Raw genomic sequence first — 12,935 nt, 5'->3', positions numbered from 1 at the left:
GAGAGTCTGAAGAACAGAGTTGCAAACAACTGAGACCACAAATCGAAGAATCAAGTGAATCCGAACTCTGCCAGCGGGGGAGTTTGCAGCAAAGTAAGGGTTTATTGCAGGGCGCCAAACAAGGAGGTGGGAGACAAGCCTGGTCTTTGAGTTGTGGGTGTTTTTAAAGGGGAAGAACATAGAGGCTGGGCTTTTAATCATTGTCCTGTGACATTTCTTAATCATAGTTTTTGGAGTCAGGATGCTTCTGGTTTAGGGTTCTCTGGCCAGGTGGTCCGTGGCTTGGAGGTCTGTTAGCTCATCTTGCCCTGGAGAAACAGTTTGTATTGTTTGTATGTTAATAATGATATCTATAATAACAGTTTTAGTACATCAACTATGTTATCAACATGACTTTTAGCATCTGACTCTGGTTGTTTGGTGTTCAGTTAGCACAGGATTGAGGTTAGAGGGGACAAGAAAAGAATAAAGTTTTGGCTAGAGAGATTAATCATAAACTTGGTAAGGGAACTTGGTTTTGGGGGGTCTCGGTTTCAGGGTTTCCCAAGTAACTTCCACATGAAAGGACTGCTCAGCGTGTCTGTCACTTCAGTCCTCCCCATAAGGGTCTTGTCTTCACACGGTGAATACGTAATAATGGAATATACACTGAAAATCCCTATGTACATAGGCCTCACGCTGTTTTTCAAAGTGCTTTTACGTGTATTATCTTATTTAATGAAGACCGTGAATAAATCTGTGTGTGGAAATGATAATGCTATTTAAATTCTCTGTGTATAAAAATAGTGAATATTTCTTTAATTAAAAAGTATTTAAGAATATGTACTATAAGAGTGAAGCTACCTTTATTGTAGATGTTGATATATCATTTAAAATAATTTCTCCCTTACTTATAAGATTCTTGCCCCATATGTGTTTAAGGCAATAATTTTCACTAGTTTGATAAAAATGGAGATATATTACATGGATTTGAAAATTAAAAAAAAAATTCGTGATAGTGTGACAAGTCTGAAGTAAATTGAAATTACTCCTTTTTTTTCCTGTCAGAGGTCTGTTTATTAGTATCCATGATCGAGGGCATATTGCTTCTGTTCTTAATGCATGGCCAGAAGATGTCATCAAGGTAAGCTAGTTATCACGTTTTCCCACTGTGGCACATTTGTTCTTTTCCCTATCCCACAACAGGCTGACACTTTTCACCATGCTATGTAGCCTTCACCAGCTTTTCTATTTATATCCCTTTGACTTTTGCATAGTGGATTAATTTTATTCTGATACCATTTGGATTCTAAGTGTCACCATTATTTCCATCAGATTTCTTAGTGTTTCTTTATTCATTGTAAGTTATGAAAAGTGTTGACAAAATGTTGAAGTAGTGTCTGAATTTCTTTGAGCAAACTCCTTTTTCTTTTGTGTTTAATCATCCACTAAGAGGAATCAAGGTAGGCAAAAATCTTAATCCATTTCCTTTATCGTGGTGACCTGAAGTATCTAACTTGACTCCCCTCTGGGAGTGAGCTGATGAAAATAGAATAATGATAGTATCTACCGTTTGGTAGCTTTCTGAGTGAGCCACTTTACCTGGATTAACTCATGTAGTATCGTGGTAATTCCATGAGGAGAGGAAGGCACAGGTGGGTTACATAGTAGTGCATGGTGGTGGTAGGAATTGAATGCAGGTGTCTCAAGTTGCCTTCTCCAAAACAGCCTAGCATATTGACCCTTTTCAATGAGACATGGAAAACTTGACAAAGATCAACTTTATGGAGTATGCAGAAATAATTTTCACCCACTTTTGGGTGAAATGTATATATGTATTTTTAAGTTAGTTAACAGTACATATATACATGTACACATTTACTTTTAAGGCAGGTCTTTAAGAGCTGCACAATATAGGTGAACAGAAAACTAAATGAAAAGCCCTCAAACTTTTAAAATATATGTTCTGCATTATAGTGTGGTAGAAAAACACTGCACTAGGAGTTAACACACTCGGGTCCTGGTTCTTTGATATTAATGAGGTAAATCACTGTAGGCAAATTATTTCAGTTCACTTATCTTCGGTTTCCTAATCTGTAAGAGGGATAGACTGAATGTAGTCCAAATTCCCCTTTGCTTCTAAAATGCTATGACTCTGTACATTAGTCCTTATGATAATAATAGTACTAATATCTATAATTTTTTTGAGAATTCGTAATATACCAGGTAATACGGTAAGTTCTTTGTTTATCATGATTTCATTGTATTGAATCATAGATTTATTCAATTAATTAATGTTTTTGATTGTTTACTATGTGCCAAATGCTGTGCTAGATGTTGGTGTGCAGTAGTGAGCACAACAGAGTTGGCTCCTAATTTTATGCAGCTACTCTGAAAAGTATATTTATCATTTGCATTTTTATAAATAAGAAACAGAAGCTTTAATTCATCAGTTTATCTAAGGTCAGATAACTGACATTTTTTCTAGGCTCCATGGATATGACAAGTGTAGCAGTTTGTAGAAAATCTAATAAATTGTGTTTCACAAAATTGGGTTTTGCTTAAATTCATGTAATGGCCATGAATCACAGAATACAGATGAAAGATGCATTAATTTCAATAAAGATAACAAAGTACTTAGCATTAAAATCTCCACATGATTAAAATGTATGCTTTGTAGATATTCAAGATGATTAGAAATAAACTAAACAATAAAATAAACTAAACTAAAATTGTCTAGTGGTACTCTACTATCAGGTAAGAGTAGTAATAGACTGTGCTTGGCATATTTCAAAGATGGTAGAACAGTATCCTATGTTATAGGAGTTAAAGAGGATGGATCAACATTGTTGTGAAATTAGGAGGATGCATAAACTAAAGATCAGAGCACTGGGGACTCCTGAGCAATGATTTAACCATGGACTCTCCTAATGGTACTCAAAGTGGATGTGACTAGTTTCAAAGCTGTTCTGAGGTTCACTTTAGTTCCCAGTTTGAGCTCTTATTTACCTGTACTCTGCCCACTTACTCCTCCTGATTTAAGACTGAATTATTTGAGTTGTTTGAATCTTTATGGGCATACCTTGTCTTCTTTTCTCAACAACCAAACAATCATATGTATGTATTTTAAAAATACATTTGAAATGCATATATCAAATTATTTATTCTCCCCAGTCTTCCACACTTAATGATCATATAAAATCTTTTCCATGTATATTCAATTTATGCTTTTCGACAGCTTAGTATTTCATTGCATAAATATTAACTTCAGAAACAGAGAGTAGGAACGATGCCCCAGAATTTGCAAACATCTGTTAATAGATATTTTTTCTTTTTCTTTGAGGCTATTGTGGTGACTGACGGAGAGCGTATTCTTGGCCTGGGAGACCTTGGCTGTAATGGGATGGGCATCCCCGTGGGTAAACTGGCTCTGTATACAGCTTGTGGAGGGATGAATCCTCAACAATGTCTGCCTGTCATGCTGGACGTGGGAACAGAAAATGAGGTAAACAATTTAAGTCTATAACACAGCTCTACACCTTAAAAAATAGTACCATATTTCTGCATTTTGAGATTATTTCAGGAACTTAATGAAATTCATCTTTTTTGTTTGGTTCTTTCTCTCTCCTCAAACCCATCCCCCAAGTCTTGTAAAGAAATTATTCTTTTGCTTTTCCTTTCCGCTTCCCCTTTTCTGTAATGTGATTAAGTTTTTAGCAGCTTCTTTAGTGTTTTAGTATCCTTTGATGAGCACTTAACACCATTGTTCTATAGAGTATATGTTTTACTTTAGGATATCCTTGTTACTTTTTAAAAAATTATTTTTATACTAGGCAGGAACTAATCCCAAAGAATTTATTAAGTTTAGTCAGTCTGAAATCTTGTTCTAAAAATCTGTATTGAGTTTGTGGTAGATGATTTGGAGTTTAGCATTTCTTTTTCCTGCATCGATATTTTAGAATCTTAAAGTTATATATCAAGTAGTACATATTTTTGCTCATCTGTAATTGCTAATATTTGGATTAGTTGTGAGTGATAGATACTATAAATTAAAGGTAGAGGTTTATGAAATAGAAATGAAAAATAATGGTCAGTTAAGATAGACTTTTCAAAAGCTGCATGTAAATATCAAACCTAGATCTTTATCATGTTGAGGTATATTCTCTCTGTACCCACTTTTTGATAGTTTTTATCATAAATGGCTGTTGAATTCTGTTAAAAGTCTTTTTGGCATCTGTTGAGATGATCATATGATTCTTTTTTTTTAAATCAATTTTATTTATTTATTTATTTATGCCTGCGTTGGGTCTTCATTGCTGTGCACGGGCTTTCTCTAGTTACAGCGAAGGGGGGGCTACTCTTCATTGCAGTGTGAGGGCTTCTTCTTGTGGTGGCTTCTCTTGTTGTGGAGCACGGGCTCTAGGCCTGTAGGCTTCAGTAGCTGTGGCTCACGGGCTCTAGAGTGCAGGCTCAGTAGTTGTGGCATGTGGGCTTAGTTGCTCTACGGCATGGGATCTTCCCGGACCAGGGCTTGAACCCATGTCCCCTGCATTGGCAGGCGGATTCTTAACCACTGTGCCACCAGGGAAGTCCCGATCATATGATTTTTTTATTGTTCAATTTGTTAATGTGGTATCTCACATTAATGTGTTACATCACATTGATTTGCAGATATTGAACCATACTTGCATTCCTGGGATAAATCCCACTTGATCATGGTGTTTGATCCTTTTAATGTATTGTTGAATTTGTTTTGCTAATATTTAGTTAAGGATTTTTGCTTCTATGTTCATCAGTGATATTGGCCTGTAATTTTCTTTTTGTGTGTGTGACATCCTTGTCTGATTTTTTTTTTTTTTCCTTGTCTGATTTTTATATCAGGGTGATAGTGGCCTTGTAGAATGAGCTTGGAAGCATTCCTTTCTTTTCAAGTTTTTGGAATAGTTTGAGATGGTTAGGTGTTATCTCTTCTTTAAATGTTTTATAGAATTTTCCTGTGAAGCCTTATGATCCTGGACTTTTGTTTGTTGGGAGTTTTATTTTTATTATTATTGATTTAATTTCATTACTTGTAATAAGTCTTTTCGTATTTTATATTTCTTCCTGATTCAGTTTTTGGGAGACGTAAATTTCTAGGAATTTATCCATTTCTAATAGGTTGTCCATATTATTGGCATGTGATTGTTCATGTAATCTCTTATGATCCTTTGTATTTCCATGGTGTCTGTTGTAACTTCTCATCTTTCATTTCTGATTTTACCTATTTGGGCCCTTTCTCTTTTTTTCTTGATGAGTCTGGGTAAAGGTTTATTAATTTTGTTTATCTTTACAAAGGACCTTATTTTCATTGGTCTTCTATTGTTTTTTAGTCTCAATTTCATTTATTTCTGCTCTGATCTTTATGATTTCTTTCCTTTTACTAACTTTGGGTTTTGTTCTTTCTTCTTTCTATAGTTCCTTGAGGTGTAAGGTTAGATGATTTATTTGAGATTTTTCTTGTTTCCTGAGGTAGGCGTGTATAGCTATAAACTTTCCTCTTAGAAATGCTTTTGCTGGATACCATAGGGTTTCTTTATCGAGGTATAGTTGATTTACAATATTATATAAGTTTCAGGTGTCTAGCATAGTAATTCACAGTTTTTAAAGGTTATATCACATTTACAGTTATTATAAAATATTGGCTATAGTCCCTGTGTTGTACAATATGTCCTTGTAGCTTATTTATTTTATACATAGTAGTTTTGAACTCTTAAGCTCCTACCCCTCTCTTGTCCCTCACCCCTTCTCTCTTCTCACTGATAACCACTAGTTTGTTCTCTATATCTATGATTCTGTTTCTTTTATATTCACTAGTTTGTTTTATTTTTGAGATTCCACATATAAATGCTATACAGTATTTGTCTTTCTCTGTCAAACTTATTTCACTTAGCATAATACCCTCCAAGTCCGTCCATGTTGTTATAAAAGGCAAAAGTTCATTCTTCTTATGGCTGAGTAGTATTCCATTGTATATATATATGCCACATCTTTATCCATTCATCTGTTGACGGATACTTAGGTTGCTTCCATATCTTGGCAATCGTAAATAATGCTGCTATGAACATTGGGGTGCATGTATTTTTTTGAATTAGTGTTTTTGTTTTCTTCGGATATATACCCAGCAGTGGAATTGCTGGGTCATTTGGTAGTTTTGTTTTTAGTCTTTTGAGAAACCTCCATAGTGTTTTCCACAGTGGCTGCACCAATTTACACTCCCACCAAAAGTGTACGAGGGTTCCCTCTTCTCCACATCCTCACCAACATTTGTTGTTTGTGGTCTTTTTGATGACAGCCATTCTGACAGGTGTGAAGTGATGTCCCATTGTGGCTTTAATGTGCATTTCTCTGATGATTAGTCATGCTAAGCATTGTTTCATGTGTCTGTTGTCCATCTCCCTGTCTTCTTTGGAAAAATGTCTACTCATTTCTTCTGCCCATTTTTTAATTGTGTTGTTTATTTATTTATTTTTACTATGTTGGGTCTTCGTTTCTGTGTGAGGGCTTTCTCTAGTTGTGGCAAGCAGGGGCCACGCTTCATCGCGGTGCGCGGGCCTCTCACTATCGCAGCCTCTCTTGTTGCAGAGCGTGGGCTCCAGAAACGCAGGCACAGTAGTTGTGGCTCACGGGCCTAGTTGCTCTGCGGCATGTGGGATCTCCCAGACCAGGGCTCGAACCTATGTCCCCTGCATTAGCAGGCAGATTCTCAACCACTGCGCCATCAGGGAAGCCCCCTGGGTTGTTTTTTTAATATGAGCTGTGTATATATTTTGGATATTAATCTTTTATTGGTTATATCATTTGCAAATATTTTCTTCCATTCATTAGGTTGTCTTTTTGTTTTGTTGATGGTTTTATTTCCTGAGCAAAAGCTTTTAAGCTTAATTAGGTCCCATTTGTTTATTTTTGCTTTTGTTTCCTTTAGGAGACAAATTCAAAAAAATCTTGCTATAATTTATGTCAAAGAGTGTTCCACCTACATTTTCTTTTAGGAGTTATATGGTTTCTCGTGTTACATTTAGGTCTTGAATCCATTGTTTTTTTTCTTTTTTTTTTTTTTGCGGTACGCGGGCCTCTCACTGTTGCGGCCTCTCCCGTTGCGGAGCACAGGCTCCGGACGCGCAGGCTCAGCGGCCATGGCTTACGGGCCCAGCTGCTCCGCAGCATGTGGGATCTTCCCAGACCAGGGCACGAACCCGTGTCCCCTGCATCGGCAGGCGGACTCTCAACCACTGTGCCACCAGGGAAGCCCTTGAATCCACTTTGATTTTAGTTTTGTGTAAGATATTAGAGAATGTTCTAATTTCATTCTTGTACACGTAGCTGTTCAGTTTTCCCAGCACCACTTAGTCAACAGACTGTCTTTTCTCCATTTCATATTCTTGCCTCCTTTGTCATAGATTAATTGACCACAAGTATGTGCGTTTATTTCTGAGCTCTCGATTCTGTTCCATTGATTTATGCATCTGTTTTTGTGCCAGTATCATACTGTTTCGATTATGGTAGCTTTTAATATAATCTGAGGTCAGGGAGCCTGATTCCTCCAGCTCTGTTCTTTCTGAAGATTGTGCTGGCTATCTGAGGTCTTTTGTGTTTCCGTACAAAGTTTTAAAATTATTTATTCTAGTGCTGCGGAAAATGCCCTTGGGATTGCATTGAATGAATACACTGCTTTGGGTAGTATGGTCATTTTAACTATTAATTCTTCCAATCCATGAACACGTTATATCTTTCCATATGTTTGTGTTATCTTCAATTTCTTTCATCAGTGTCTGATAGCTTTCTGAGTACAGGTCTTTTACCTCCTTAGGTAGGTTTATTCCTAGATATTTTATTCTTTTTGATGTGATGGTAAATGGAATTGTTTCCTTAATTTCTCTTTATGATCTTTTGTTGTTAGTGTATAGGAATGCAAGAGATTTCTCTGTATTAGTTTTGTATCCTGCAACTTTACCAAATTCATTGATGAGCTCTAGTAATTTTCTGGTAGCATCTTTAGGATTTTCTATGTATAGTATCATGTCATCTGCAAACAGTGAAAGTTTTACGTCTTCTTTTCCAATTTGGATTCCTTTTATTTATTTTTCTTCTGTGATTGCCGTGGCTAAGACTTCCAAAACTATATTGAATAAAAGTGGCGACAGTGGACATCCTTGTCTTGTTCCTGATCTTAAGAGGGAATGCTTTCAGCTTTTCACCACTGAGAATGATGTTAGCTGTGGGTTTGTCATTTATGGCCTTTATTATGTTGAGGTAAGTTCCCTGTATGCCCATTTTTGGAGAGATTTTTAGCATAAATAGGTGTTGAATTTTGTCAAAAGCTTTTTCTGCATCTATTGAGATGATTGTGTGGTCTTTATTCTTCAGTTTGGTAATGTGATGTATCACACTGATTGATTTGCGAATATTGAAGAATCCTTGCATCCCTGGGATAAATCCCACTTGATCATGGTGTATGATCCTTTTACTGTATTGTTGGGTTCGGTTTAATAGCATTTTTTTGAGGATTTTTGCTTCTGTGTTCATCAGTGACATTGGCCTGGAATTTTTTTTTTGTGATGTCTTCATCTGATTTTGGTATCAGGCTGATGCTGGCCTTGTAGATGGAGTTTGGAAGTGTGCCTTCCTCTGTAGTTTTTTGGAATAGTTTGAGAAGGAATGGTGTTCAGTCTTTTCTAAATGTTTGGTAGAATTCATCGTAGAAGCCATTTGATCTTGGTGGGAGTTTTAAAATTACTGATTCAATTTCATTACTGGTAATAGGTCTGTTTACATTTTCTACTTCTTCCTGGTTTAGTCTTGGGAGATTGTACATTTCTAGGAATTTGTTCATTTCTTCTAGGTTGTCCATTTTATTTGTTTGTCATAGTCTCTTATGATCCTCTGTATTTCTGCAGTGTTGGTTGTAATTTCTCCTTTTTCATTTCCGATTTTATTGATTTGGGCCTTCTCCCTTTTTTTTTCTTGAGGAGTCTGGCTAAAGGTTTATCAATTTTGTTTATCTTTTCAAAGAACCAGTTCTTAGTTTCATTGATCTCTTCTTTTCTTTCTTTATTTCTTTTTTAAGTTTCTATTTTATTTATTTCTGCTCTGACCTTTATGATTTCTTTCCTTCCACTAACTTTGAGTTTTGTTTGTCCTTTTGTAGCTCCTTTGGGTGTAAGGTTGGGTTGTTTGAGATTTTTCTTGTTTCTTGAGGGAAGCTTATATCAATATAAACTTCCATCTGAGAACTGCTTTTCTTCATCCCATAGATTTTGGATCATTTGTGTTTTCATTTTCATTTGTCTCCAGGTATTTTCTGGTTTCCTCTTTGATTTCTTCAGTGATCCATTGGTTGTTTAGTAGCATATTGTTTAGCCTCCACGCGTTTGTGGTTTTTGCTCTTTTTTTCCTTGTAGTTGATTCCTGGTCTTAGAGCATTGTGGTTAGAAAATATGCTTGATATGATTTCAGCTTTTTAAAATTTACTGAGCCTCGTTTTGTGGTCTAACGTGATCTGTCCTGAGAATGTTCCATGTGCACTTGAAAAGAATGTGTATTATGCTGTTTTTGGATGGAATGTTTTATAAATCTATTAAGTCCATCTGGTCTAATGTGTCATTTAAGGCCAGTGTTTCCTTCTTGTTTTTCTGTGTAGATGATATGTTCATTAATGTAAGTGGGGTGTTAAAGTGCCTACCATTATTGTATTACTGTCACTTTCTCTATGTTGTTAATACTTGTTTTATGTATTTAAGTGCCCCTATGTTGGGTCATATATATTTTTAATTGTTATATATTCATCTTTGATTGATCCCTTTATCATTATGTAATGTGCTTTATGTCTTGTTATAGTCTTTAAGTCTATTTTGTCTTATATAATTGTTGCTATCCAAGCTTTTTCATAGAATTCTTTTTTTCATCCCATCACTTACAGTCTGTCTGTTTTTCTATCTGTAGTGAATCTGTTTTAGGCAGCATATATATGGTTCTTTTTTTTTTTTTTAAATCTATTCAGCCACTTTATGTCTTTGATTGGAGCATTTAATTAATTTACTTCAACAGTAATTTTTGATAGGTATATACTTATTGGCATTTTAAAATGCCAATGCTTAGGGCTTCCCTGGTGGCGCAGTGGTTGAGAGTCCGCCTGCCGATGCAGGGGATGCGGGTTCGTGCCCCAGTCCGGGAGGATCCCACATGCCACAGAGCAGCTGGGCCCATGAGCCATGGCTGCTGGGCCTGCACGTCCGGAGCCTGTGCTCTGCAATGGGAGAGGCCACAGCAGTTAGAGGCCCGTGTGCTGCAAAAAAAAAAAAAAAAAAGCCAATGCTTTTTGGTTGTTTTTATAGTTTTTCTCTGTTCCTCTTTTTTTCTCTTGTGATTTGATGAGTATCTTTAATGTTAAGTTTGGATTCCTTTCTCCTTATTTTTCGTGTATCTATTATAGTTTTTTTGTTTGTGGTTATGTGAGGTTCATATATAGCAACCTTACATATAGGTGTCTGTTTTAAGTTGATGATCTCGTAAGTTTGAATGCATTCTAACAGCCCTACATTTTTACTCATCCCTTCCCCCACCATTTATGTCTAATGTCATATTTTACATCTTTTTATTTTGTGTATTCTTTAACTACTTATGTTAGATATAGATGATTTTACTACTTTATCTTTTAACCTTTCTACTAGCTGTATAAGTAGTTGGTCCATTACCTTTACTGTATGTTTGCCTTTACCAGTGAGATTTTGCTTTTTGTAATTTCCATATTTCTAGTTGTAGCTTTTTCTTTTTCACTTAGAGAAGTCCCTTTAACATTTTTTGTATGGCCGGTTTAGTGGTGCTGAACTCTTTTATCTTGTGCTTGTCTGTAAAGCTTTTCATCACTCCTTCAAATCTGGATGGTAACCTTGCTGGGTGGAGTATTCTTGGTTGTAGGGTTTTTCCTTTCAACACTTTGAACGTATTGTGCCACTCCCTCTGACCTATAAAGTTTCTACTGAAAAGTCAGCTGATAGTCTTATGGGAGTTCCCTTGTACGTAACAAGTTGCTTTTCTCTAGCTGCTTTTAGGATTCTCTCTTTATCTTTAATTTTTGCCATTTTAATTATAATGTGTCTTGGTGTGGACCTCTTTGGGTTCATCTCCTTTGGGACTCTCTGTGCTTCTTGGACCTGGATGTCTGTTTTCTTCCCAAGGTTAGGATAGTTTTCAGCTATTATTTCTCCAAATAAATTCTCTGCCCCTTTCTCTCTCTTCTTTTGGGACCTCTATAATGTGAATGTTAGTATGCTTCATGTTGTTGCAGAGATCTCTTAACCTGTCCTTATTTTTTACAATTGTTTTTTCTTTTTTCTGTTCATCTTGGTTAATTTCCACTACTTTCTCTTCCAGTTCACCAATCCATTCATTGCTCTTTATCATGTAATCTGCCATTGATTCCTTTAGTGTATTATTATTATTTTTTTTTTGTGTGGTACGCGGGCCTCTCACTATTGTGGCCTCTTACGTTGCGGAGCACAGGCTCCGGACGCGCAGGCTCAGTGGCCATGGCTCACGGGCCCAGCCGCTCCACGGCACGCGGGATCTTCCCGGACTGGGGCACGAACCCGTGTCCCCTGCATCAACCACTGCACCACCAGGGAAGCCCCCTTTAGTGTATTTTTATTTCAGTTATTATATTCTTCAACCTGTTTGGTTCTTCTTTATATTTTTGAACTCTGTTGAAATTCTCACTGTATCCATCCATCTTTCTACCAAATTTGGTGAGCATCTTTATGATCATCACCTTGAACTATTTATTGGATGTATTGCTTATCTCCATTTTATTTAGTTCTTTCTTTTGAGGTTATGGCTTATTCCTTCATTTGGAACAAATTCTTCTGTTTCCTTGTTTTGCCTAATTCTTGTGTTTTTTTCTATGTGGTAGGTAGACTGGTTACGTTTCCCGGTGTTGGAGAAGTGGCCTTCTGTAGATGTCCTCTGGGGCCCAGTGGCACTCTTCTCTCAGAGCCAAATGTTCTAGGGGTACGCCCTGTGTGGGCTGTGTGCATCCTTCTGTTTTGGCACGGCCAACTACTCTGGGCATGCTGGTAGCGGGGCTGGTTTCCGTCTTGGTTGACTGTGAGGCCATGCCTCCTGAGGTGGCTGTGGGCCACCTGGATGGGAGGGTAGGCTTCCTGTGTGTTTGGCTGTGTGACCTAGGGTGGCGTGGGTCTGTTGCCAGTCTGCTGGGTGAGGCTGGGTCCCTGCATGGCTCTTTGTGCAGCTGGGGAGCCTGGGACCGATGCTGGCCTGCTGGAGTATGGGGCCTGGACCCTGGTGCTAATAGGCTAGAGGGAAGATTTCAGAATGGTGCTTTGCTAGAGCCAGTATTATCATAGTAGAATGAGGTCCTCAGAATGGCTGTTGCCACTGCTTCTTTCTCCGAGGGCGGTTCCAGCTGCTTCCTGCGTCTTTAGGTGGCTGTCTAAGATCAGCAAGCGTGTTGGACCCGGGCCCCTGCCTCTGTGCATGTGAGATTTTGCTTATACTTTTTAGGAGCCAAGTCTCTGTTTCCTACAGTCCTCCAGCTCTCCCAAAGAGAAGCCCCACTGGTTTTCAAAGCCATATATTCTGGGGGCTCATCTCCCCAGTGCAGGACTCCTGGGCTGGGGCGTCTGACGTGGGCTGAGACCCCTCGCTCCTTGGGGAGAACCTCTGATTGTGATATCCCTCCTGTTTGTGGGTGGCTGACCTAAGAGTGTGGGTCCTGACTCTGTCATCTCTGCCTCCCACCCATCTCATTGTGATTTCTTCTTTATGTCTTTACTTGTGGAAAATCTTTTTGGTTAGTCTTCAGGCCTTTCTCTTAGATACTTATTCTATAAGGAGTTGTTATTTTGTTGTGTCTGTGGGAGGAGGTAAGTTTAGGGTCTTCCTACTCCCCTATCTTGGCCACC

The 12,935-nt window shown here is 37.7% G+C and overlaps 1 protein-coding gene across 2 annotated transcripts in view; it reads left to right on the top strand.

The window, feature by feature from the left end:
• ME1 (malic enzyme 1) overlaps positions 1–12,935 on the top strand; it is a 192,792-nt gene that overhangs the window by 71,683 nt on the left and 108,174 nt on the right. For both annotated transcript variants that reach the window (XM_030859406.3, XM_060283299.2), the window contains exons 4-5: positions 1,048–1,123; positions 3,323–3,484. In XM_030859406.3, coding sequence (XP_030715266.1) covers positions 1,048–1,123; positions 3,323–3,484 — 238 coding nt within the window. The remainder of the gene's footprint in view (positions 1–1,047; positions 1,124–3,322; positions 3,485–12,935) is intronic.

The sequence above is a fragment of the Globicephala melas genome, chromosome 14 (genome assembly GCF_963455315.2).
Source record: "Globicephala melas chromosome 14, mGloMel1.2, whole genome shotgun sequence".
Taxonomy (NCBI): domain Eukaryota; kingdom Metazoa; phylum Chordata; class Mammalia; order Artiodactyla; family Delphinidae; genus Globicephala; species Globicephala melas.
Note: the sequence above shows the minus strand (reverse complement) of the source record. Positions and strands in the feature narration are given on the sequence as shown.